Raw genomic sequence first — 27159 nt, 5'->3', positions numbered from 1 at the left:
AGAGGAACCGGATGCGTGTGGGCGGTGGGTCAGAGCAGAGAGGGAGGTGAAGGAGGAGGTTGGCGGAACCTCATGTGCGCGAGCGGAGGGTCAGTGACCCGTCCGCTTAGGTGAAAGGTATTCCCCCGGCCCGAGGAGTATTCCCCTGTCATCGTAGGGTGCTGTTTTGTAAGGACGGCCCTAGTTGGTAGGGACATTTCCCATTAGTGTGGTTTTGGCTGCGGAGCTGCGGCCGCCATCTTGGATTGGATACAGACGGCGCTGCAGCAAGGAGTGACGGCGAAAGGCTGGAGCAACGCTAGGACCCTGCGTGGAGTGTGATGGTCATCGCAGTGACCGGAAGGTATCATTGTCTACAAGTGCACCTACACCGGTCACCAGGCGCTGATCCCGCCTCCCACTAACTAATTGGGCCAACCGTGCAAATGCTATGGTACCATACCTATACTGGTTATAAGACATACTCCTAGGGAGAGTGGCAGAGCCACCTATGTATAGGACATTATCCCTAATAAGGTGTGGCCGAGCCACGGTGTGTGTGTGTAATGTTATATGTTTATTCTGCAGATCATTTGTTCTTTATGCATGATATATAAAAGGTTGCTGTTGCATAATGTTGTTGTGATGTTCTTGCTCAGGGTATAATCTCTATCATGGGGATCCTGGGCAAGTGGAGGCGCTGCACCGCGATGAATAAAGGTATGACCCCAGGCTCCCAAATAGCGGAGGCTCAGAGCTCCTGAGGACACAGGTACATGCACCATAGTAGTTCCTTATTGTAGGCGTTCACAGAAAGGGCTACATATATATATATATATGACCAGGACCAGGAGGAGTATACACATCTACATGCAGCAGAAACTATCTCTCCCTAGCACAATGCCTGGGAAATGTTACGGTCTTAATCAATACAGTATGTGACACGTGATCGGTTTTGAAGTCTAAAAACTACAACTCCCATGATCCCCTTAATGTGAGCATGCGCAGTAGGACACAGAGCTGTGACCTGGATGTAGTCAGTGTCTCCACTTCCGGGAAAGAGAAGATGAAGAAATAAAGTGGTGCAGGAAGCACACAGGAGCCTTTTCTGTAAGTAACTTACTTTGTATTCAAAGCATCAGAGCAGGTATATGCAAACACGTGGCGTTTCAGGACAGACACGTCCTCTCCTCAGACCATACACCTTACTGCAATAGTGACACTAACAAGTATATACACCCCTAGGGGTTACACAATCACCTCATACCCATCACCTGTGTTTACAGCCGGGCAGCCACTGCAGCCTCAGTACTTCCTGGTTGAAGGCTGACGTTATCGCAGCATCTTTGGACACTGATGACGTCACGTCGCCAAACAGCCTGGAAAACCAATAACAAAATAGTCACACAGGGACAGCTCAGCACACTTACTGAACTGTGAGAAGTCACATTGCATAAGTTACACTTAAGTAACAGTAAAATTAAGCAACATGTACGCTCTATATTGGTGCCATAAAGGATATTTAATGACTATAAATTAGTCTGAAGAGCTGGGAGCTGCCATGCTGATATTTTCTTTCTTAGATGATATTTCTGCCAAAACGAAGGGGTTAAAGCTGAAAAGGAGCAAGTTAAAAGATGGTTCAATGGTATGAGCTTTCAGTCAAAAGCAGCATTATTACACACATGTACAGTATCTGGGCATAAGATAACAAGGCAATCTACAAACCATTAGGGATATAGGATTAAAAGATGTAACTCCTATTATAGATAGTGCAGACACATAGACACATAGGCTAGATCATAAGTGTTATCTAGTAGCTTATTAATGATAGAGTAGACTTAAGTGGGATAAACAGAATAGTAGAATCCATAGCAGTCGTGGGCCAGAGTGACAGAGATTTAAACCTGTGTGTCTGGTATATCCACCCGCATATATCTGGGTTAATAGTAGAGGCTGACCTTACCCTAGGAACCAGTCTAGTTAAAGTCACAATAATTACTTCGACAGGGAGATTCTGCTGCTGGAGAAGCCCCATGAGACAGGACCAGGGCTCGGGAGCGAGCACACGTCAGTGGAACGCATCTTAATATATAAAATCGAAAGGTTGGTACTAGCTGCGGTGAATCTGATTGGTCCTCAACCTCTGGCCAATTAGATTGGTGAGTCTGACGTCACCCAACTGCCACTCTCTTCCCCCTCGGCCCCACACACACACACACTCTCTGTCCTCTCCCCCCCCATCACACTCACCTCCCTCCCCGGCGCTCACTCACCTCCCTCCCTGGCGGGGGGGACAGGCAGTGGCCAGGCAGCCTGCAGCTGCCTCGCGGCGCCGAGTGCCTAGCCTCAACTGCCGCACACGCACACAAACACACACACACCACCTCCCGCCCAAACCGCCGCCTCACACCCCTGCGCCTCCAGCCTCCACACAGCACCGCACACACCACCTCCCGCCTGCCCTCTCTCACCCCTGTGCCTCCGGCCGGGAGGGTGCGGAACGGACGGCCGGGAGGGTGCGGAACGGACGGCCGGGAGGGGGCTGAACGGACGGCCTGGAGGGGGCGGAACGGACGGCCGGGAGGGGGCGGAACGGACGGCCGGGAGGGGGCGGAACGGACGGGCGGGAGGGGGCGGAACGGACGGGCGGGAGGGGGCAGCCCACCCCCCCTCACCAGTACCACACCACCCCCCCTCACCCATACCACACCACCCCCCCCCTCACCCATACCACACCACCGCCCCTCACCGTACAACACCACCCCCCACTCACCCGTACAACACCACCCCCCTCATCCGTACGGTGCGGCGCCACACAGAACTGCGGGGGGTGGGGCCTGCGCCCGAGAAAGGCACCGTACGGATCTGCGGGGGGCGGGGACTGCGCCAGAGAAGGGAGCCGGGGCTGAGACATGTGAGATTGACGGTGATTGAGTGTGACGGTGTGTGTTTGTGTGACAGTGTGTCCCCCCGTCCTGTCCACTGTCCCCCCCTCCTGTCGACTGACCCCCCCATCCTGTCGACTGACCCCCCCATCCTGTCGACTGTCCCCCCCATCCTGTCGACTGTCCCCCCCATCCTGTCGACTGTCCCCCCCATCCTGTCGACTGTCCCCCCCATCTGTCCACTGTCGTCCCCTCCCTCCTGTCCACTGTCGTCCCCTCCCTCCTGTCCACTGTCGTCCCCTCCCTCCTGTCCACTGTCGTCCCCTCCCTCCTGTCCACTGTCGTCCACTCCCTCCTGTCCACTGTCGTCCCCTCCCTCCTGTCCACTGTCGTCCCCTCCCTCCTGTACACTGTCGTCCCCTCCCTCCTGTACACTGTCGTCCCCTCCCTCCTGTCCACTGTCGTCCCCTCCCTCCTGTCCACTGTCGTCCCCTCCCTCCTGTCCACTGTCGTCCCCTCCCTCCTGTCCACTGTCGTCCCCTCCCTCCTGTCCACTGTCGTCCCCTCCCTCCTGTCCACTGTCGTCCCCTCCCTCCTGTCCACTGTCGTCCCCTCCCTCCTGTCCACTGTCGTCGTCCCCTCCTGTCCACTGTCCCCCCCCTCCTGTCCACTGTCGTCCCCCCCTCCTGTCAACCGTCGTCCCCTTCCTGTCCACTGTCGTCCCCCCCTCCTGTCCACTGTCGTCCCCCCCTCCTGTCCACTGTCGTCCCCCCCTCCTGTCAACCGTCGTCCCCCTCCTGTCCACTGTCGTCGTCCCCCTCCTGTCCACTGTCGTCGTCCCCCTCCTGTCCACTGTCGTCCCTCCCCTCCTGTCCACTGTCGTCCCTCCCCTCCTGTCCACTGTCGTCCCTCCCCTCCTGTCCACTGCCCCCCCTCCTGTCCACTGTCGTCGTCCCCTCCTGTCCACTGTCGTCGTCCCCTCCTGTCCACTGTCGTCGTCCCCTCCTGTCCACTGTCGTCGTCCCCTCCTGTCCACTGTCGTCCCCCCCTCCTGTCCACTGTCGTCCCCCCCTCCTGTCCACTGTCGTCCCTCCCCTCCTGTCCACTGTCGTCCCTCCCCTCCTGTCCACTGTCGTCCCTCCCCTCCTGTCCACTGTCGTCCCTCCCCTCCTGTCCACTGTCGTCCCTCCCCTCTTGTCCACTGTCGTCCCTCCCCTCCTGTCCACTGTCGTCCCTCCCCTCCTGTCCACTGTCGTCCCTCCCCTCCTGTCCACTGTCGTCCCTCCCCTCCTGTCCACTGTCGTCCCTCCCCTCCTGTCCACTGCCCCCCCTCCTGTCCACTGTCGTCCCCCCTCCTGTCCACTGTCGTCCCCCCTCCTGTCCACTGTCGTCGTCCCCTCCTGTCCACTGTCGTCGTCCCCTCCTGTCCACTGTCGTCGTCCCCTCCTGTCCACTGTCGTCGTCCCCTCCTGTCCACTGTCGTCCCCCCCTCCTGTCCACTGTCGTCCCCCCCTCCTGTCCACTGTCGTCCCCCCCTCCTGTCCACTGTCGTCCCTCCCCTCCTGTCCACTGTCGTCCCTCCCCTCCTGTCCACTGTCGTCCCTCCCCTCCTGTCCACTGTCGTCCCTCCCCTCCTGTCCACTGTCGTCCCTCCCCTCCTGTCCACTGTCGTCCCTCCCCTCCTGTCCACTCTCGTCCCTCCCCTCCTGTCCACTGTCGTCCCTCCCCTCCTGTCCACTGTCCCCCCCCTCCTGTCCACTGCCCCCCCTCCTGTCCACTGTCGTCCTGTCCACTGTCGTCCCCCCTCCTGTCCACTGTCGTCCCCCCTCCTGTCCACTGTCGTCGTCCCCTCCTGTCCACTGTCGTCGTCCCCTCCTGTCCACTGTCGTCGTCCCCTCCTGTCCACTGTCGTCGTCCCCTCCTGTCCACTGTCGTCGTCCCCTCCTGTCCACTGTCGTCGTCCCCTCCTGTCCACTGTCGTCGTCCCCTCCTGTCCACTGTCGTCCCCCCTCCTGTCCACTGTCGTCCCCCCTCCTGTCCACTGTCGTCCCCCCTCCTGTCCACTGTCGTCCCCCCCTCCTGTCCACTGTCGTACCCCTCCTGTCCACTGTCGTCCCCCCCTCCTGTCCACTGTCGTCCCCCCCTCCTGTCCACTGTCGTCCCCCCCTTCCTGTCCACTGTCGTCCCCCCCTCCTGTCCACTGTCGTCCCCCCTCCTGTCCACTGTCGTCCCCCCCTCCTGTCCACTGTCGTCCCTCCCCTCCTGTCCACCCTCCTGTCCACTGTCGTCCCTCCCCTCCTGTCCACTGTCGTCCCTCCCCTCCTGTCCACTGTCGTCCCTCCCCTCCTGTCCACTGTCGTCCCTCCCCTCCTGTCCACTGTCGTCCCTCCCCTCCTGTCCACTGTCGTCCCTCCCCTCCTGTCCACTGCCCCCCCTCCTGTCCACTGTCGTCCTGTCCACTGTCGTCGTCCCCTCCTGTCCACTGTCGTCGTCCCCTCCTGTCCACTGTCGTCGTCCCCTCCTGTCCACTGTCGTCGTCCCCTCCTGTCCACTGTCGTCGTCCCCTCCTGTCCACTGTCGTCGTCCCCTCCTGTCCACTGTCCCCCACCCCTCCTGTCCACTGTCCCCCACCCCTCCTGTCCACTGTCCCCCACCCCTCCTGTCCACTGTCCCCCACCCCTCCTGTCCACTGTCCCCCACCCCTCCTGTCCACTGTCCCCCACCCCTCCTGTCCACTGTCCCCCACCCCTCCTGTCCACTGTCCCCCACCCCTCCTGTCCACTGTCCCCCACCCCTCCTGTCCACTGTCCCCCACCCCTCCTGTCCACTGTCCCCCACCCCTCCTGTCCACTGTCCCCCACCCCTCCTGTCCACTGTCCCCCACCCCTCCTGTCCACTGTCCCCCACCCCTCCTGTCCACTGTCCCCCACCCCTCCTGTCCACTGTCCCCCACCCCTCCTGTCCACTGTCCCCCACCCCTCCTGTCCACTGTCCCCCACCCCTCCTGTCCACTGTCCCCCACCCCTCCTGTCCACTGTCCCCCACCCCTCCTGTCCACTTTCCCCCACCCCTCCTGTCCACTGTCCCACCCCCTCTTGTCCACTGTCCCACCCCCTCCTGTCCACTGTCCCACCCCCTCCTGTCCACTGTCCCACCCCCTCCTGTCCACTGTCCCACCCCCTCCTGTCCACTGTCCCACCACCTCCTGTCCACTGTCTCCCCCCTCCTGTCCACTGTCCCCCCCCTCATGTCCACTGTCCCCCCCCTCCTGTCCACTGTCCCCCCCCTCCTGTCCACTGTCCCCCCCCTCCTGTCCACTGTCCCCCCCCTCCTGTCCACTGCCCCCCCCCCTCCTGTCCACTGTCCCCCCCTCCTGTCCACTGTCCCCCCCTCCTGTCCACTGTCCCCCCCTCCTGTCCACTGTCCCCCCCTCCTTTCCACTGTCCCCCCCTAATGTCCACTGTCCCCCACCCCTCCTGTCCACTGTCCCCTACCCCTCCTGTCCACTGTCCCCCCCTCCTGTCCACTGTCCCACCCCCTCCTGTTCACTGTCCCACCCCCTCCTGTCCACTGTCCCACCCCCTCCTGTCCACTGTCCCACCCCCTCCTGTCCACTGTCCCACCCCCTCCTGTCCACTGTCCCACCCCCTCCTGTCCACTGTCCCACCCCCTCCTGTCCACTGTCCCACCCCCTCCTGTCCACTGTCCCACCCCCTCCTGTCCACTGTCCCACCCCCTCCTGTCCACTGTCCCACCCCCTCCTGTCCACTGTCCCACCCCCTCCTGTCCACTGTCTCCCCCCTCCTGTCCACTGTCTCCCCCCTCCTGTCCACTGTCTCCCCCCTCCTGTCCACTGTCTCCCCCCTCCTGTCCACTGTCCCCCCTCCCCTCCTGTCCACTGTCCATTCCCCCCCTCCTGTCCACTGTCCCTCCCTTCCCTCCTGTCCACTGTCCCCCCCTCCTGTCCACTGTCCCCCCCTCCTGTCCACTGTCCCCCCCTCCTGTCCACTGTCCCCCCCTCCTGTCCACTGTCCCCCCCTCCTGTCCACTGTCCCCCCCTCCTGTCCACTGTCCCCCCCTCCTGTCCACTGTCCCCCCCTCCTGTCCACTGTCCCCCCCTCCTGTCCACTGTCTCCCCCCTCCTGTCCACTGTTCCCCCCTCCTGTCCACTGTCGTCCCTCCCCTCCTGTCCACTGTCGTCCCTCCCCTCCTGTCCACTGTCCCCCCCCCCTCCTGTCCACTGTCCCCCCCCTCCTGTCCACTGCCCCCCCTCCTGTCCACTGTCGTCCTGTCCACTGTCGTCCCCCCTCCTGTCCACTGTCGTCCCCCCTCCTGTCCACTGTCGTCGTCCCCTCCTGTCCACTGTCGTCGTCCCCTCCTGTCCACTGTCGTCGTCCCCTCCTGTCCACTGTCGTCGTCCCCTCCTGTCCACTGCCGTCGTCCCCTCCTGTCCACTGTCGTCGTCCCCTCCTGTCCACTGTCGTCCCCTCCTGTCCACTGTCGTCGTCCCCTCCTGTCCACTGTCGTCGTCCCCTCCTGTCCACTGTCGTCCCCCCTCCTGTCCACTGCCCCCCTCCTGTCCACTGTCGTCCCCCCTCCTGTCCACTGTCGTCCCCCCTCCTGTCCACTGTCGTCCCCCCCTCCTGTCCACTGTCGTCCCCCCCTCCTGTCCACTGTCTCCCCCCTCCTGTCCACTGTCTCCCCCCTCCTGTCCACTGTCTCCCCCCTCCTGTCCACTGTCTCCCCCCTCCTGTCCACTGTCTCCCCCCTCCTGTCCACTGTCCCCCCTCCCCTCCTGTCCACTGTCCCCCCTCCCCTCCTGTCCACTGTCCCCCCTCCCCTCCTGTCCACTGTCCATTCCCCCCCTCCTGTCCACTGTCCCTCCCTTCCCTCCTGTCCACTGTCCCCCCCTCCTGTCCACTGTCCCCCCCTCCTGTCCACTGTCCCCCCCTCCTGTCCACTGTCCCCCCCTCCTGTCCACTGTCCCCCCCTCCTGTCCACTGTCCCCCCCTCCTGTCCACTGTCCCCCCCTCCTGTCCACTGTCCCCCCCTCCTGTCCACTGTCTCCCCCCTCCTGTCCACTGTTCCCCCCTCCTGTCCACTGTCGTCCCTCCCCTCCTGTCCACTGTCGTCCCTCCCCTCCTGTCCACTGTCGTCCCTCCCCTCCTGTCCACTGTCCCCCCCCTCCTGTCCACTGTCGTCCTGTCCACTGTCGTCCCCCCTCCTGTCCACTGTCGTCCCCCCTCCTGTCCACTGTCGTCGTCCCCTCCTGTCCACTGTCGTCGTCCCCTCCTGTCCACTGTCGTCGTCCCCTCCTGTCCACTGTCGTCGTCCCCTCCTGTCCACTGTCGTCGTCCCCTCCTGTCCACTGTCGTCGTCCCCTCCTGTCCACTGTCGTCGTCCCCTCCTGTCCACTGTCGTCGTCCCCTCCTGTCCACTGTCATCGTCCCCTCCTGTCCACTGTCGTCCCCCCTCCTGTCCACTGCCCCCCTCCTGTCCACTGTCGTCCCCCCTCCTGTCCACTGTCGTCCCCCCTCCTGTCCACTGTCGTCCCCCCCTCCTGTCCACTGTCGTCCCCCCCTCCTGTCCACTGTCCCCCCCCCTCCTGTCCACTGTCGTCCCCCCCTCCTGTCCACTGTCGTCCCCCCCTTCCCTGTCGTCCCCCCCTCCTGTCCACTGTCGTCCCCCCCTTCCTGTCCACTGTCGTCCCCCCCTCCTGTCCACTGTCGTCCCCCCTCCTGTCCACTGTCGTCCCCCCCTCCTGTCCACTGTCGTCCCTCCCCTCCTGTCCACCCTCCTGTCCACTGTCGTCCCTCCCCTCCTGTCCACTGTCGTCCCTCCCCTCCTGTCCACTGTCGTCCCTCCCCTCCTGTCCACTGTCGTCCCTCCCCTCCTGTCCACTGTCGTCCCTCCCCTCCTGTCCACTGTCGTCCCTCCCCTCCTGTCCACTGCCCCCCCTCCTGTCCACTGTCGTCCTGTCCACTGTCGTCGTCCCCTCCTGTCCACTGTCGTCGTCCCCTCCTGTCCACTGTCGTCGTCCCCTCCTGTCCACTGTCGTCGTCCCCTCCTGTCCACTGTCGTCGTCCCCTCCTGTCCACTGTCGTCGTCCCCTCCTGTCCACTGTCCCCCACCCCTCCTGTCCACTGTCCCCCACCCCTCCTGTCCACTGTCCCCCACCCCTCCTGTCCACTGTCCCCCACCCCTCCTGTCCACTGTCCCCCACCCCTCCTGTCCACTGTCCCCCACCCCTCCTGTCCACTGTCCCCCACCCCTCCTGTCCACTGTCCCCCACCCCTCCTGTCCACTGTCCCCCACCCCTCCTGTCCACTGTCCCCCACCCCTCCTGTCCACTGTCCCCCACCCCTCCTGTCCACTGTCCCCCACCCCTCCTGTCCACTGTCCCCCATCCCTCCTGTCCACTGTCCCCCACCCCTCCTGTCCACTGTCCCCCACCCCTCCTGTCCACTGTCCCCCACCCCTCCTGTCCACTGTCCCCCACCCCTCCTCTCCACTGTCCCCCACCCCTCCTGTCCACTGTCCCCCACCCCTCCTGTCCACTGTCCCCCACCCCTCCTGTCCACTGTCCCCCACCCCTCCTGTCCACTGTCCCCCACCCCTCCTGTCCACTGTCCCCCACCCCTCCTGTCCACTGTCCCCCACCCCTCCTGTCCACTGTCCCCCACCCCTCCTGTCCACTGTCCCCCACCCCTCCTGTCCACTGTCCCCCACCCCTCCTGTCCACTGTCCCCCACCCCTCCTGTCCACTGTCCCACCCCCTCCTGTCCACTGTCCCACCCCCTCCTGTCCACTGTCCCACCCCCTCCTGTCCACTGTCCCACCCCCTCCTGTCCACTGTCCCACCCCCTCCTGTCCACTGTCCCACCCCCTCCTGTCCACTGTCTCCCCCCTCCTGTCCACTGTCCCCCCCCCTCCTGTCCACTGTCCCCCCCCCCTCCTGTCCACTTTCCCCCCCCTCCTGTCCACTGTCCCCCCCCTCCTGTCCACTGTCCCCCCCCTCCTGTCCACTGTCCCCCCCCTCCTGTCCACTGTCCCCCCCCTCCTGTCCACTGTCCCCCCTCCTGTCCACTGTCCCCCCCTCCTGTCCACTGTCCCCCCCTCCTGTCCACTGTCCCCCCCTCCTGTCCACTGTCCCCCCCTCCTGTCCACTGTCCCCCCCTCCTGTCCACTGTCCCCCCCTCCTTTCCACTGTCCCCCCCTAATGTCCACTGTCCCCCACCCCTCCTGTCCACTGTCCCCTACCCCTCCTGTCCACTGTCCCCCCCCTCCTGTCCACTGTCCCACCCCCTCCTGTTCACTGTCCCACCCCCTCCTGTCCACTGTCCCACCCCCTCCTGTCCACTGTCCCACCCCCTCCTGTCCACTGTCCCACCCCCTCCTGTCCACTGTCCCACCCCCTCCTGTCCACTGTCCCACCCCCTCCTGTCCACTGTCCCACCCCCTCCTGTCCACTGTCCCACCCCCTCCTGTCCACTGTCCCACCCCCTCCTGTCCACTGTCCCACCCCCTCCTGTCCACTGTCTCCCCCCTCCTGTCCACTGTCTCCCCCCTCCTGTCCACTGTCTCCCCCCTCCTGTCCACTGTCCCCCCTCCCCTCCTGTCCACTGTCCCCCCTCCCCTCCTGTCCACTGTCCCCCCTCCCCTCCTGTCCACTGTCCCCCCTCCCCTCCTGTCCACTGTCCATTCCCCCCCTCCTGTCCACTGTCCCTCCCTTCCCTCCTGTCCACTGTCCCCCCCTCCTGTCCACTGTCCCCCCCTCCTGTCCACTGTCCCCCCCTCCTGTCCACTGTCCCCCCCTCCTGTCCACTGTCCCCCCCTCCTGTCCACTGTCCCCCCCCTCCTGTCCACTGTCCCCCCCTCCTGTCCACTGTCTCCCCCCTCCTGTCCACTGTTCCCCCTCCTGTCCACTGTCCCCCCCTCCTGTCCACTGTCCCCCCCCTCCTGTCCACTGTCCCCCCCCCCTCCTGTCCACTGTCCCCCCCCTCCTGTCCACTGTCCCCCCCCCTCCTGTCCACTGTCCCCCCCCTCCTGTCCACTGTCCCCCCCCCCTCCTGTCCACTGTCCCCCCCCTCCTGTCCACTGTCCCCCCCTCCTGTCCACTGTCCCCCCCTCCTGTCCACTGTCCCCCCCTCCTGTCCACTGTCCCCCCCTCCTGTCCACTGTCCCCCCTCCTGTCCACTGTCCCCCCTTTTGTCCACCCTTTTGTCCACTGTCCCCCCCTCCTGTCCACTGTCCCCCCCCCTCCTGTCCACTGTCCCCCCTCCTGTCCACTGTCCCCCCCCTCCTGTCCACCCCTCCTGTCCACTGTCCCCCCCTCCTTTCCACTGTCCCCCCTAATGTCCACTGTCCCACCCCCTCCTGTCCACTGTCCCACCCCCTCCTGTCCACTGTCCCACCCCCTCCTGTCCACTGTCCCACCCCCTCCTGTCCACTGTCCCACCCCCTCCTGTCCACTGTCCCACCCCCTCCTGTCCACTGTCCCACCCCCTCCTGTCCACTGTCCCACCCCCTCCTGTCCACTGTCCCACCCCCTCCTGTCCACTGTCTCCCCCCTCCTGTCCACTGTCTCCCCCTCCTGTCCACTGTCTCCCCCCTCCTGTCCACTGTCTCCCCCCTCCTGTCCACTGTCCCCCCTCCCCTCCTGTCCACTGTCCATTCCCCCCCTCATGTCCACTGTCCCCTCCCTTCCCTCCTGTCCACTGTCCCCCCCTCCTGTCCACTGTCTCCCCCCTCCTGTCCACTGTCTCCCCCCTCCTGTCCACTGTCTCCCCCCTCCTGTCCACTGTCCCCCCTCCCCTCCTGTCTACTGTCCATTCCCCCCCTCATGTCCACTGTCCCTCCCTTCCCTCCTGTCCACTGTCCCCCCCTCCTGTCCACTGTCCCACCCCCTCCTGTCCACTGTCCCACCCCCTCCTGTCCACTGTCCCACCCCCTCCTGTCCACTGTCCCACCCCCTCCTGTCCACTGTCCCACCCCCTCCTGTCCACTGTCCCACCCCCTCCTGTCCACTGTCCCACCCCCTCCTGTCCACTGTCCCACCCCCTCCTGTCCACTGTCCCACCCCCTCCTGTCCACTGTCCCACCCCTCCTGTCCACTGTCCCACCCCCTCCTGTCCACTGTCCCACCCCCTCCTGTCCACTGTCCCACCCCCTCCCGTCCACTGTCCCACCCCCTCCCGTCCACTGTCCCACCCCCTCCCGTCCACTGTCCCACCCCCTCCCGTCCACTGTCCCACCCCCTCCTGTCCACTGTCCCACCCCCTCCTGTCCACTGTCCCACCCCCTCCTATCCACTGCCCCCCCCCTACTGTCCACTGTCCCCCCCTTACTGTCCACTGTCCCCCCCCTCCTGTCCACTGTCCCCCCCTCCTGTCCACCCCCTCCTGTCCACTGTCCCCCCCCTCCTGTCCACTGTCCCCCCCTCCTGTCCACTGTCCCCCCCCCTCCTGTCCACTGTCCCTCCTGTCCACTGTCCCCCCTCCTGTTCACTGTCCCTCCTGTTCACTGTCCCTCCTGTCCACTGTCCCCCCTCCTGTCCACTGTCCCCCCCTCCTGTCCACTGTCCCCCCCCCTCCTGTCCACTGTCCCCCCCCTCCTGTCCACTGTCCCCCCCCTCCTGTCCACTGTCCCTCCTGTCCACTGTCCCCCCCCTCCTGTCCACTGTCCCTCCTGTCCACTTTCCCCCTCCTGTTCACTGTCCCTCTTGTCCACTGTCCCCCATCCTGTCCACTGTCCCCCCCTCCTGTCCACTGTCCCCCCCTCCTGTCCACTGTCACCCCTCCTGTCCACTGTCCCCCCCTCCTGTCCACTGTCCATCCCCTCCTGTCCACTGTCCGTCCCCCCCTCCTGTCCACTGTCCGTCCCCCCCTCCTGTCCACTGTCCGTCCCCCCCTCCTGTCCACTGTCCCCCCCTCCTGTCCACTGTCCCCCCCTCCTGTCCACTGTCCCCCCCTCCTGTCCACTGTCCCCCCCTCCTGTCCACTGTCCCCCCCTCCTGTCCACTGTCCCCCCCTCCTGTCCACTGTCCCCCCCCCTCCTGTCCACTGTCCCCCCTTCCTGTCCACTGTCCCCCCCCCTCCTGTCCACTGTCCCCCCCCCCTCCTGTCCACTGTCCCACCCCCTCCTGTCCACTGTCCCACCCCCTCCTGTCCACTGTCCCACCCCCTCCTGTCCACTGTCCCACCCCCTCCTGTCCACTGTCCCACCCCCTCCTGTCCACTGTCCCACCCCCTGCTGTCCACTGTCCCACCCCCTCCTGTCCACTGTCCCACCCCCTCCTGTCCACTGTCCCACCCCCTCCTGTCCACTGTCCCACCCCCTCCTGTCCACTGTCCCACCCCCTCCTGTCCACTGTCCCACCCCCTCCTGTCCACTGTCCCACCCCCTCCTGTCCACTGTCTCCCCCCTCCTGTCCACTGTCTCCCCCCTCCTGTCCACTGTCTCCCCCCTCCTGTCCACTGTCTCCCCCCTCCTGTCCACTGTCCCCCCTCCCCTCCTGTCCACTGTCCCCCCTCCCCTCCTGTCCACTGTCCCCCCTCCCCTCCTGTCCACTGTCCATTCCCCCCCTCCTGTCCACTGTCCCTCCCTTCCCTCCTGTCCACTGTCCCCCCCTCCTGTCCACTGTCCCCCCCTCCTGTCCACTGTCCCCCCCTCCTGTCCACTGTCCCCCCTCCTGTCCACTGTCTCCCCCCTCCTGTCCACTGTCCCCCCCTTCTGTCCACTGTCTCCCCCCTCCTGTCCACTGTCCCCCCCTTCTGTCCACTGTCCCCCCCTCCTGTCCACTGTCCCCCCCCTCGTGTCCACTGTCCCCCCCTTGTGTCCACTGTCCCCCCCCCTGTCCACTGTCCCCCCACTCCTGTCCACTGTCCCCCCCTCCTGTCCACTGTCCCCCCCCTCCTGTCCACTGTCCCCCCCCTCCTGTCCACTGTCCCCCCCCTCCTGTCCACTGTCCCCCCCCTCCTGTCCACTGTCCCCCCCCTCCTGTCCACTGTCCCCCCCCCTCCTGTCCACTGTCCCCCCCCTCCTGTCCACTGTCCTCCCTCCTGTCCACTGTCCCCCCTCCTGTCCACTGTCATCCCCCCCTCCGGTCCACTGTCATCCCCCCCTCCGGTCCACTGTCATCCCCCCCCTCCTGTCCACTGTCATCCCCCCCTCCTGTCCACTGTCCCCCCCCTCCTGTCCACTGTCCCCCCCCCCCTCCTGTCCACTGTCCCCCCCCCCTCCTGTCCACTGTCCCCCCCCTCCTGTCCACTGTCCCCCCCTCCTGTCCACTGTCCCCCCCCTCCTGTCCACTGCCCCCCCCCCCTCCTGTCCACTGTCCCCCCCCTCCTGTCCACTGTCCCCCCTCCTGTCCACTGTCCCCCCCCTCCTGTCCACTGTCCCCCCCTCCTGTCCACTGTCCCCCCTCCTGTCCACTGTCCCCCCCTCCTGTCCACTGTCCCCCCCTCCTGTCCACTGTCCCCCCCTCCTGTCCACTGTCCCCCCTCCTGTCCACTGTCCCCCCTCCTGTCCACTGTCCCCCCTTTTGTCCACCCTTTTGTCCACTGTCCCCCCCTCCTGTCCACTGTCCCCCCCCTCCTGTCCACTGTCCCCCCTCCTGTCCACTGTCCCCCCCCTCCTGTCCACCCCTCCTGTCCACTGTCCCCCCCTCCTTTCCACTGTCCCCCCTAATGTCCACTGTCCCCCACCCCTCCTGTCCACTGTCCCCCACCCCCTCCTGTCCACTGTCCCACCCCCTCCTGTCCACTGTCCCACCCCCTCCTGTCCACTGTCCCACCCCCTCCTGTCCACTGTCCCACCCCCTCCTGTCTGTCCCACCCCCCCTCCTGTCCACTGTCACCACCCCCTCCTGTCCACTGTCCCACCCCCTCCTGTCCACTGTCCCACCCCCTCCTGTCCACTGTCCCACCCCCTCCTGTCCACTGTCCACGTCCACCCCTCCTGTCCACTGTCCCACCCCTCCTGTCCACTGTCCCCACCCCCTCCTGTCCACTGTCCCACCCCCCTCCTGTCCACTGTCCCACCCCCTCCTGTCCACTGTCCCACACCCCTCCTGTCCACTGTCCCACCCCCTCGCTGTCCACTGTCCCACCCCCTCCTGTCACTGTCCCACCCCCTCCTGTCCACTGTCCCACCCCCCTCCTGTCCACTGTCCCCCCCCTCCTGTCCACTGTCACCCCTCCTGTCCACTGTCCCCCCCCTCCTGTCCACTGTCCCCCCTCCTGTCCACTGTCCCTCCCCCTCCTGTCCACTGTCCCCCTCCTGTCCACTGTCCCCTGCCTCCCCTCCTGTCCACTGTCCCCCCCCTCCTGTCCACTGTCCCCCCTCCTGTCCACTGTCACCCCCTCCTGTCCACTGTCCCCCCCTCCTGTCCACTGTCCGTCCCCTCCTGTCCACTGTCGTCCCCCCCTCCCTGTCCACTGTCCGTCCCCCCTCCTGTCCACTGTCCGGTCCCCCCTCCTGTCCACTGTCCGTCCCCCCCTCCTGTCCACTGTCCCCCCCCTCCTGTCCACTGTCCCCCCCTCCTGTCCACTGTCCCCCCCTCCTGTCCACTGTCCCCCCTCCTGTCCACTGTCCCCCCTCCTGTCCACTGTCCCCCCCCCTCCTGTCCACTGTCCCCCCCCCTCTGTCCACTGTCCCCCCCCTCCTGTCCACTGTCCCCCCCCCCTCCTGTCCACTGTCCCCCCCCCCTCCTGTCCACTGTCCCACCCCCTCCTGTCCACTGTCCCACCCCCTCCTGTCCACTGTCCACCCCCTCCTGTCCACTGTCCCCCCCCTCCTGTCCACTGTCCCACCCCCTCCTGTCCACTGTCCCACCCCTGCTGTCCACTGTCCCACCCCCTCCTGTCCACTGTCCCACCATCCCCCTCCTGTCCACTGTCCCACCCCCTCCTGTCCACTGTCCCACCACCCTCCTGTCCACTGTCCCACCCCCTCCTGTCCACTGTCCCACCCCTCCTGTCCACTGTCTCCCCCCTCCTGTCCACTGTCTCCCCCCTCCTGTCCACTGTCTCCCCCCTCCTGTCCACTGTCTCCCCCCTCCTGTCCACTGTCCCCCTCCCTCCTGTCCACTGTCCCCTCTCCCCCTCCTGTCCACTGTCCCCCTCCCCTCCTGTCCACTGTCCATCCCCCCCTCCTGTCCACTGTCCCTCCCTTCCCTCCTGTCCACTGTCCCCCCCTCCTGTCACTGTCCCCCCTCTGTCCCTGTCCCCCCTCCTGTCCACTGTCCCCCCTCCTGTCCACTGTCTCCCCCTCTCTCCCCCCTCCTGTCCACTGTCCCCCCCTTCTGTCCACTGTCTCCCCCCTCCTGTCCACTGTCCCCCCCTTCTGTCCACTGTCCCCCCCTCCTGTCCACTGTCCCCCCCTCGTGTCCACGTCCCCCCCTCGTGTCCACTGTCCCCCCCCCTGTCCTGTGCTGTCCCCCCCACTCCTGTCCACTGTCCCCCCCTCCTGTCCACTGTCCCCCCCCTCCTGTCCACTGTCCCCCCCCCTCCTGTCCACTGTCCCCCCCCTCCTGTCCACTGTCCCCCCCCCTCCTGTCCACTGTCCCCCCCCTCTGTCCACTGTCCCCCCCCCTCCTGTCCACTGTCCCTCCCTCCTGTCCACTGTCCCCCTCTCCTGTCCACTGTCATCCCCCCCTCTCGGTCCACTGTCATCCCCCCCTCCGGTCCACTGTCATCCCCCCCTCCCTGTCCACTGTCATCCCCCCCTCCTGTCCACTGTCCCCCCCCTCCTGTCCACTGTCCCCCCCCCCTCCTGTCCACTGTCCCCCCCCCCTCCTGTCCACTGTCCCCCCCCCTCCTGTCCACTGTCCTCCCCCCTCCTGTCCACTGTCCCCCCCCTTCCTGTCCACTGTCCCCCCCCTCCTGTCCACTGTCCCCCCCCCTCCTGTCCACTGTCCCCCTCCTGTTCCACTGTCCCCCCCCTCCTGTCCACTGTCCCCCCCTCCTGTCCACTGTCCCCCCCTCCTGTCCACTGTCCCCCCCTCCTGTCCACTGTCCCCCCCTCCTGTCCACTGTCCCCCCCTCCTGTCCACTGTCCCCCCCTCCTGTCCACTGTCCCCCCTCCTGTCCACTGTCCCCCCTTTTGTCCACCCTTTTGTCCACTGTCCCCCCTCCTGTCCACTGTCCCCCCCCTCCTGTCCACTGTCCCCCCTCCTGTCCACTGTCCCCCCCCCTCCTGTCCACCCCTCCTGTCCACTGTCCCCCCCTCCTTTCCACTGTCCCCCTAATGTCCACTGTCCCCCACCCCTCCTGTCCACTGTCCCCCACCCCCTCCTGTCCACTGTCCCACCCCCTCCTGTCCACTGTCCCACCCCCTCCTGTCCACTGTCCCACCCCCTCCTGTCCACTGTCCCACCCCCTCCTGTCCACTGTCCACCCCCTCCTGTCCACTGTCCCACCCCCTCCTGTCCACTGTCCACCCCCCTCCTGTCCACTGTCCCACCCCCTCCTGTCCACTGTCCCACCCCCTCCTGTCCACTGTCCCACCCCTCCTGTCCACTGTCCCACCCCCTCCTGTTCACTGTCCCACCCCCTCCTGTCCACTGTCCCACCCCCTCCTGTCCACTGTCCCACCCCCTCCTGTCCACTGTCCCACCCCCCCTCCTGTCCACTGTCCCACCCCCCTCCTGTCCACTGTCCCACCCCCTCCTGTCCACTGTCTCCCCCCTCCTGTCCAATGTCTCCCCCTCCTGTCCACTGTCTCCCCCTCCTGTCCACTGTCCCCCCTCCCCTCCTGTCCACTGTCCATTCCCCCCTCATGTCCACTGTCCCCTCCCTTCCCTCCTGTCCACTGTCCCCCCCTCCTGTCCACTGTCCCACCCCCTCCTGTCCACTGTCCCCCCCCCCTCCTGTCCACTGTCCCCCCCCCTCCTGTCCACTGTCCCTCCTGTCCACTGTCCCCCCCCTCCTGTCCACTGTCCCTCCTGTCCACTTTCCCCCTCCTGTTCACTGTCCCTCTTGTCCACTGTCCCCCCTCCTGTCCACTGTCCCCCCCTCCTGTCCACTGTCCCCCCCCTCCTGTCCACTGTCCCACCCCTCCTGTCCACTGTCCCCCCCCTCCTGTCCACTGTCCCCCCCTCCTGTCCACTGTCCCTCCTGTCCACTGTCCCCCCCTCCTGTCCACTGTCCCCCCCCTCCTGTCCACTGTCCCTCCTGTCCACTGTCCCCCCTCCTGTTCACTGTCCCTCCTGTTCACTGTCCCTCCTGTCCACTGTCCCCCCTCTGTCCACTGTCCCCCCCCTCCTGTCCACTGTCCCCCCCCTCCTGTCCACTGTCCCCCCCCACTCCTGTCCACTGTCCCCCCCCTCCTGTCCACTGTCCCCCCCCCTCCTGTCCACTGTCCCCCCCTCCTGTCCACTGTCCCTCCTGTCCACTGTCCCCCCCCTCCTGTCCACTGTCCCTCCTGTCCACTTTCCCCCCTCCTGTCACTGTCCTCTTGTCCACTGTCCCCCCTCCTGTCCACTGTCCCCCCCTCCTGTCCACTGTCCCCCCTCCTGTCCACTGTCACCCCCTCCTGTCCACTGTCCCCCCCTCCTGTCCACTGTCCGTCCCCCTCCTGTCCACTGTCCATCCCCCCCTCCTGTCCACTGTCCGTCCCCCCCCTCCTGTCCACTGTCCCCCCCTCCTGTCCACTGTCCCCCCCTCCTGTCCACTGTCCCCCCCTCCTGTCCACTGTCCCCCCCTCCTGTCCACTGTCCCCCCCCCCTCCTGTCCACTGTCCCCCCCTCCTGTCCACTGTCCCCCCCCCTCCTGTCCACTGTCCCCCCCCCCTCCTGTCCACTGTCTCCCTCTCCTGTCCACTGTCCTCCTGTCCACTGTCCCCCCCTCCTGTCCACTGTCCCCCCCTCCTGTCCACTGTCCCCCCCCTCCTGTCCACTGCCCCCCCCTCCTGTCCACTAGTCCCCCCCCCCTCCTGTCCACTGTCCCCCCCCTCCTGTCCACTGTCCCCCCCTCCTGTCCACTGTCCCCCCTCCCTCCTGTCCACTGTCCCCCCCCCTCGCTGTCCACTGTCCCTCCTGTCCACTGTCCCCCCCCCTCCTGTCCACTGTCCCTCCTTGTCCACTGTCCCCCCTCCTGTTCACTGTCCCCCCCTCCTGTCCACTGTCCCCCCCCTCCTGTCCACTGTCCCCGCCTCCTGTCCACTGTCCCCCCCTCCTGTCCACTGTCCCCCCCTCCTGTCCACTGTCCCCCCCCCCTCCTGTCCACTGCCCCCCCCCCTCCTGTCCACTGTCCCCCCCCTCCTGTCCACTGTCCCCCCCTCTCCTGTCCACTGTCCCCCCCTCCTGTCCACTGTCCTCCCCCCCTCCTGTCCCACTGTCCCCCCCTCCTGTCCAGCTGTCCCCCCCTCCTGTCCACTGTCCCCCCCTCCTGTCCACTGTCCCCCCCCTCCTGTCCACTGTCCCCCCCCTCCTGTCCACTGTCCCCCCCCCTCCTGTCCACTGTCCCCCCCCTCCTGTCCACTGTCCCCCCCCTCCTGTCCACTGTCCCCCCCTCCTGTCACCTGTCCCCCCTCCTGTCCACTGTCCCCCCCCTCCTGTCCACTGTCCCCTCCCCTCCTGTCCACTGTCCCCCCCTCCTGTCCACTGTCCCCCCCTCCTGTCCACTGTCCCCCCTCCTGTCCACCCTTTTGTCCACTGTCCCCCCTCCTGTTCCACTGTCCCCCCCTCCTGTCCACTGTCCCCCCCCTCCTGTCCACTGTCCCCCCCCTCCTGTCCACTGTCCCCCCCATCCTGTCCACTGTCCCCCCCTCCTGTCCACTGTCCCCCCCCTCCTGTCCACTGTCCCCCCCCTCCTGTCCACTGTCCCCCCCTCCTGTCCACTGTCCCCCCCTCCTGTCCACCTTTTGTCCACTGTCCCCCCCTCCTGTCCACTGTCCCCCCTCCTTGTCCACTGTCCCCCCCTCCTGTCCACTGTCCCCCCTCCTGTCCACTGTCCCCCCCCTCCTGTCCACCTGTCCCCCCCTCCTGTCCACTGTCCCCCCCTCCTGTCCACTGTCCCCCCCTCCTTTCCACTGTCCCCCCTAATGTCCACTGTCCCCCACCCCTCCTGTCCACTGTCCCCCCCTCCTGTCCACTTTCCCCCCCTCCTGTCCACTGTCCCCCCTCCTGTCCACTGTCCCCCCCTCCTGTCCACTGTCCCCCCCTCCTTTCCACTGTCCCCCCCTAATGTCCACTGTCCCCCACCCCTCCTGTCCACTGTCCCCCACCCCTCCTGTCCACTGTCCCACCCCTCCTGTCCACTGTCCCACCCCCTCCTGTCCACTGTCCCACCCCCTCCTGACCACTGTCCCACCCCCTCCTGTCCACTGCCCCACCCCCTCCTGTCCACTGCCCCACCCCCTCCTGTCCACTGCCCCACCCCCTCCTGTCCACTGCCCCACCCCCTCCTGTCCACTGCCCCACCCCCTCCTGTCCACTGCCCCACCCCCTCCTGTCCACTGCCCCACCCCCTCCTGTCCACTGCCCCACCCCCTCCTGTCCACTGCCCCACCCCCTCCTGTCCACTGTCTCCCCCCTCCTGTCCACTGTCTCCCCCCTCCTGTCCACTGTCTCCCCTCTCCTGTCCACTGTCTCCCCCCTCCTGTCCACTGTCTCCCCCCTCCTGTCCACTGTCCCCCCTCCCCTCCTGTCCACTGTCCATTCCCCCCCTCCTGTCCACTGTCCCTCCCCCCCCTCCTGTCCACTGTCCCTCCCTTCCCTCCTGTCCACAGTCTCCCCCCTCCTGTCCACAGTCTCCCCCCTCCTGTCCACAGTCTCCCCCCTCCTGTCCACAGTCTCCCCCCTCCTGTCCACTGTCCCCCCCCCTCCTGTCCACTGTCCCCCCTCTACTCCTGTCCACTGTCCATCCCTCCCCTCCTGTCCACTCTCCATCCCCCCCTCCTGTCCACTGTCCCTCCCCCCCTCCTGTCCACTGCCCCCCCCTCCTGTCCCCCCCCCCTTCTGGCTGTCCCTCCCCTCTGAGGTGGGGGGGGGAGAAAAGAGAAAGAGGGGGAGAGAAGGGAGCAGGAAATTTTACTCACGGGCAACGCCGGGTCTCTCAGCTAGTATGAATATAAATATATGTTTCTCTGACTGCATTACACAGGGATTTAGTGACCCCTCTAGCCGAATCTTCGCTGATTGATCACAGGAGAACGGATCGATCTGCAGCTTAGTTAATCACTCGTCAGTGTTTGCATTGAAGGGGAATTATTTTTTTTAAAACCAGCTTGAACTGCTGCTTTAATTCCAACCTAGCGGCGGGAAAACATGAAATCACTTGGAGTACAAGACTTCCCTGAAAATGATAAAATCAGCATTTAACCCTTTGGGTGCCCTTTTGATGTAGTTGCTATGTCACTGCGTCTGGCCCCATGATGTAATGGCTACGTCATAGTAATCCTGCTGGGTTTCCTATGGGAGATGTCATTCTGTGCTCCTGTGCAGGGCAGGACGGATCTATCTCTACGTGGGATAGAAGGGAGGGGGTCTCCCCGTCCGTTCTGTCATCATGAGAGAGCGATCACGTGACCCCTCCATCACTCAAAGGGTTAAAATAAATGTGTATGGTGAAAGAAATCCTGTTCTGTATTTCTCCAGGAACATTTGTGTTTGACTAATGAGGGCATTATAATTACTTTGTTTCCTACGGAAATGTTATGTTTTTTTGTTTGCTAAACGGGATTTTTAATTTGACAATTTGCTGCATTTAACCTATTAAATATGCCATTGTTGTTGGTTCACGTTCTTCCTAGGAGGGACTGCCCCTTTAAATACCATTTTCCTACTCTGCTTCAGTTTAAATAAATCCTGAGATTACAAACCCATAAGAGTTTGTACAATCAGCCTTTTCTCCTGGCTAGCTATCCTAAGCGCGCCTTTTCCTCTCGCCCCACACATGTCTTTCCCCGTCTTAGGAACGCAGGGCCATTTTTTTCAAAGCCTTATTTAATTAGAGGCAGCTCCTGACATTATGGATAACTTTGGTTGCTGTCACCTCCACTACATTACATAATTTACTGGGTAGCTAATGGCAAATCTATATTCTCCAGACTATTACTCTGTGACCATTACCATCACTTATTGTCTTTCCAAATCCTTGCAAAACCCCCGGAAACTGCTGAAGTTACAGAAATATTCATTTATTTTATCCCCCAAACAGCTTGTCAAATTATTTCCCCAATACCCCCTCAAGAGAAGAGTTACCCGTCTCACATGGTTTCTCCAAGGCCTCGGTCCCGCTGCGCTCGTTGGCGCGGGCGGCAATGTAGCGAGTTCCCCACCAGCAGGGGAATCCTCCCGAGTCGGTCCCAGTCCCCCCTGGCGGCACAGCTGACTACACGCTGTGGCGCGTCAGCCGCTAGGAGACACAAGAGAATGGTGTTTCCTAGCGTTGACGCGTCACGTGGTGTGGCTGTGAGCCAATGGGGGGTGGAGGCTTCGGGAGGAGGAGAGGCTTCCGGGAGCGGGGAGGAGTGTGGAGTGAAAGCAGGTGCGTGCCTGTCTGTGTGTGTGTCTGAGTGCGTGCGTGCCTGTGTGTGTGTATGTGTGTGTGTATGTGTGTGCCTGAGTGCCTGCCTCTGTCTGTGTATGTGTGTGAGTGCGTGAGTGCCTGCATGTGTGTGCGCGCGTGTGTGTGTATGAGTGTGTGAGTGCCTGCCTGTGTATGTGTGTGTATGTGTGTATGTATGAGTGCTCCAGCCGAGTCCGTGGAGGGAGGGAGGGAGGGGGGGGGAGAGTAGCGGGTCCCTCCTGCAGCCAGTGGAGGGAGTGGGGGGAGAGTAGCAGCTCCCTCCTGCAGTCCGGGGAGGGGGGGGAGAGTAGCGGGTCCCTCCTGCAGCCCGTTGAGGGAGTGGGGGGAGAGTAGCAGCTCCCTCCTGCAGTCCGTGGAGGGAGGGGGGGGGAGAGTAGCGGGTCCCTCCGCTCAAGCCACGCCCCCCCTCCCTGTCAAACCTCCCACCTCCCGCTCCGGCTCCCGCTCCCTACAGACCGCATATCGCGGTCTGTGTATCTCAGCGCACCGCCTGTCAGCAGTGCGGGTGCGCTGACTCTGGGAGCGGGGCCTTAGCCTTACTGTGTTTCTATTGCTGTTTGTGTTCTGTATCCCCCTTCCTCCCACTCCCTTTATTTGCCTCCCAGGTACAGATGGTTATTTTTCTTTATCCACTTTGCCTCCTCTGTTTACCAAACACTAGATTCACTAAAGTGCAATAGCGTCAATTGCACTGTAACAGCCACTCAAGTAAATGGCAATGAGTATGTGATCACAGCAGCTCTTTGCACCTCTCCCCTCACTCCTGTTCTCCTCACAGCCTTGTTCAGCACCATTGCTGCCCGTATGTAACCTTAGGCTGAGTCCTATGGTGACTCCAGCCATGCAGATGCCTACTGAGGGAAAGCGAGTGCTTTCCCTGGCCTTAGTTCGCGTGCCGTCCGGGGCCGTCCCATTGAAGCCTATCAGGTGAAACATATGTTGGGTATGTCCAGCGTCACTCCCTGGTGCGCAGGCTAATCGGAGAGGTCGGATGCGATTTCCTGTCAGAGCGTTTTGGAGCCTTCACCTTGGGAAGCACAACGCTCTGACTTAGATCCTATCTCATAATGTTCTATGTACCTTGCAGTGCTACTCCTACCACTATGGATAATATGAGCCATATGATCTAAACTCCACTCACAAGAGGAAGGAGATGTTGCTTCTGCTGTAAACGTTGCTTGCGTGAGAGTGTGTGAGTACTGTGTGTGACCCAGAGAGGGAGTGTGACCCAGAGAGGGAGTGTGACCCAGAGAGGGAGTGTGACCCAGAGAGGGAGTGTGACCCAGAGAGGGAGTGTGACCCAGAGAGGGAGTGTGACCCAGAGAGGGAGTGTGACCCAGAGAGAGACAGAGAGGGAGAGTGTGACCCAGAGAGAGACAGAGAGGGAGAGTGTGTGCGAGTGAGAGACAGAGAGGGAGAGTGTGTGCGAGTGAGAGACAGAGAGGGAGAGTGTGTGCGAGTGAGAGACAGAGAGGGAGAGTGTGTGCGAGTGAGAGACAGAGAGGGAGAGTGTGTGCGAGTGAGAGACAGAGAGGGAGAGTGTGTGCGAGTGAGAGACAGAGAGAGAGAGTGTGTGCGAGTGAGAGACAGAGAGAGAGAGTGTGTGCGAGTGAGAGACAGAGAGAGAGAGTGTGTGCGAGTGAGAGACAGAGAGAGAGAGTGTGTGCGAGTGAGAGACAGAGAGAGAGAGTGTGTGCGAGTGAGAGACAGAGAGAGAGAGTGTGTGCGAGTGAGAGACAGAGAGAGAGAGTGTGTGCGAGGAGGGAGAAGGTGGGAGAGGGGAGAGAGAAAAGGAGGGCGAGGAGAGAGAAAAGGAGGGCGAGGAGAGAGAAAAGGAGGGTGAGGAGAGAGAAAAGGAGGGCGAGGAGAGAGAAAAGGAGGGCGAGGAGAGAGAAAAGGAGGGCGAGGAGAGAGAAAAGGAGGGCGAGGAGAGAGAAAAGGAGGGCGAGGAGAGAGAAAAGGAGGGCGAGGAGAGAGCGGGAGAGGAGAGTGGAGAGAGAAGTAAGGAGAGAGAGAGATCGATCGATCCGTGGGGGGTGATGTGAGATGCAGGGGGGGGGTGATATGAGATGCAAAGGGAGGGTGATGTTTAAACTAAAATCATTACAAAATATATACACATTGTTTATTCAAAAGTACAGGCATACCCCGCTTTAAGGACACTCGCTTTAAGTACACTCGCGAGTAAGTACATATCGCCCAATAGGCAAACGCCAGCTCACGCATGCGCTTGTCATCACGTCCTGAACAGCAATACCAGCTCCCTACCTGTACCGAAGCTGTGCGCAAGCGGGGAGACTGTAGAGCATGTTACAAACGCATTATTTACATCAGTTATGCACATATATGATGATTGCAGTACAGTACATGCGTCAATAAGTGGAAAAAAGGTAGTGCTTCACTTTAAGTACATTTTCGCTTTACATACATGCTCTGGTCCCATTGCGTACGTTAATGCGGGGTATGCCTGTATGAGTTAATTATTATTTATTACCCCTACTGCTTTACACGTCTATTTTGTGATTTACCCCCTGTCGAACATGTCATTCAGATAGGGGTTCCCTGAAATTTTACGACATACTTTAATGGTTCCTCCAAACAGAAAAGGCTGGGAATCACTGATCTATAGCCTTGGCTATGTTCTACTATAACTGAAAACAATTAGCAGAAGCTGGAAAATACTGCCTACATATGTGAAGGTCTCTTTTCTGCTTACATATACCATTTAACGTAGGGAAAAGTTCAAGCAGACAAAATGGAGGTCCTGGCTTTTATTTTAACCCTTTCAGTCCCTTTCACTTTGAGACCTCACTAACTGTCCCAATTTTAGGTTTGTAAATTGTGCGAGAAACGAGGAAGAACAGAACCTTGTGGCGTTGCAGGACCACAGGAAAATCTACTACAGAACCTGCACAGACCTCCTCCCACACACAGAGCTCCTGCTCTGGTATGGAGATATATATGGGAAAGAGCTTGGTATCAAAAGGGCACGCTGTGGAAAAGTAACGCGCCAGCACAAGGTAATCAGGAATATGTGTGTTAGGCTAAGGCCCCGGTAACGCCGCTGTAACGCGCGCCGCGAGATTGGCGGCGCGTTCAGCCGATTCCCCGGTCTGCAGCTCACTGCAGAAAGAGAGACCGGGGGCGTGACAGGGGAGTGACGGGGCGCGGCCATGACTTCACCCGGCAGGTTCGCCCTCATTGGCTGAACCGCCGGGGGTGTGCCGTATCGCTCGACGCGAATAGAATTGAGAGCAGGAGCAACTCTCGCCCGAGCGCTGCGGCCCCCCCTCGCAGCGGGCCCGGCGCCATTGAGGGGAGGGCTCTCGTCCGTGGCGGATGCTGTAGTAGGCAGCGGCGACAAAGCCTCAGTAACCTGCCAGCACAAGGTAACTAGGAATATGTGTGTTACATGGTTTTTACATCTCTATTGTCTTATTACTGATGTTAAATTGCAAATAGTGATAGATCTGCTTACACCATTACAGGTCAACTAGAACTTAATATCACTAAACCTGACTTGAGTCAAAGGGCCGGATGCATCAAGCTGCGGTAACCAAAAATGCCATATTACCGGCCTTAAAAAAAGTGCCTTATTACCGTGCAATGAATCAGTGTTGTAGCGCCAATAATAAAGCACTTTTTTTCGGACCTGTTAAAAGCATCATATCTGATACAAAACAGGCATAGAACCACATTTTCAAGTAAAAACTGCCATACATCAAGTTCGGATATTTATCGGAACGGGGTGAGCGGCAGAAATACCGCAAATATTTTATCACCTACTCCTGGCTGGTGTTAGCCCTGTCTTTCCTATGTATATAATGGCTAATATACTGGCCATTATATACATAGGCAAGATGAGCTAAACTAACATGGAATAGATGTTAAAATACATTACAGTACATATTAACCCCTTAGTAGTACACGGGTCAACTAGTCATCGGTTTAATATACACGGGATAATATAAATATTAAACTAAACTACCCCCCTTTGACACCTTAGTGGCTAGTAAAGCATGGTTACAACAAAAAACAGACAAAGATGCCCAAAGCTACTTCCAATGTGACAAAAATACACAGTGCAATACCTATATATTCTCTGGAGAAAAAGGGTCATTTAGTTTAACCCTTTGGCAAAAGTGTCTTAAGCATGCTGCCACTTTCAAGGCATGACTGTAGCAGGTCCTAACACTCCCTGGGTTAAAATTCTACTTTTATTTGATTGGTACTAATGTTGCCCGTCAATATATTGTATGTGTGGCAGATTACTAACTATAGGTAAACCAGGATATACCTGATTTACCACACCAACACAACTATATTTCCATGATGGAATAACTGATTAAACTCTGATCAAGCAGCTATCAGTATTTGGAATAGACACGCCCCATGTGTGTTTGTGACCTCACATCTAGAGCTTCTAGATTGTGGATACGCTATACGCAGTTTAAGCAGTTTTAAAATATTTTTGTAAATAGTTGTCCTATTTGGTTGTCCCTATTTAGGGATCTAGTGCCCCGGGTTTATTACTAAATCCGGAGTTTAAGAATAAATATTGAATATTAAATTCTGGAATTAACCTACACCAGTAGGTAATAAACGTTATCAATGTGGAATTTTTTCCTTAAACTATCCTCAGCTATGGAATGAGAGGTATCCATTAGGAACATCGAACTAATACAGTTTAATACTTCTTTATTTTGGTGTGTTTATTATTTAGTGTGTTGTCTGTTTATTAGAAATGGTCACGGATTCTA

General features: G+C 61.8%; 1 protein-coding gene across 7 annotated transcripts in view; it reads left to right on the top strand.

The window, feature by feature from the left end:
• The window catches only part of LOC142466812 (uncharacterized), a 557357-nt gene that overhangs the window by 419806 nt on the left and 110392 nt on the right, over positions 1-27159 (top strand). For 4 of the 7 annotated variants that reach the window (XM_075572271.1, XM_075572270.1, XM_075572273.1 and 1 more), the window contains one exon: positions 25230-25419. The exons of 1 other annotated variant lie outside the window; for it this stretch is intronic. In XM_075572271.1, the coding sequence (XP_075428386.1) occupies positions 25230-25419 (190 nt within the window). Of the gene's footprint in view, positions 1-1009; positions 1090-1989; positions 2086-25229; positions 25420-27159 lie in introns of those variants that run through there. 2 more of the 7 variants (XR_012788227.1, XM_075572274.1) reach the window with 2 other exon arrangements.

Source organism: Ascaphus truei, chromosome 15, assembly GCF_040206685.1.
Source record: "Ascaphus truei isolate aAscTru1 chromosome 15, aAscTru1.hap1, whole genome shotgun sequence".
Classification (NCBI taxonomy): Eukaryota; Metazoa; Chordata; class Amphibia; order Anura; family Ascaphidae; genus Ascaphus; species Ascaphus truei.
Note: the sequence above shows the minus strand (reverse complement) of the source record. Positions and strands in the feature narration are given on the sequence as shown.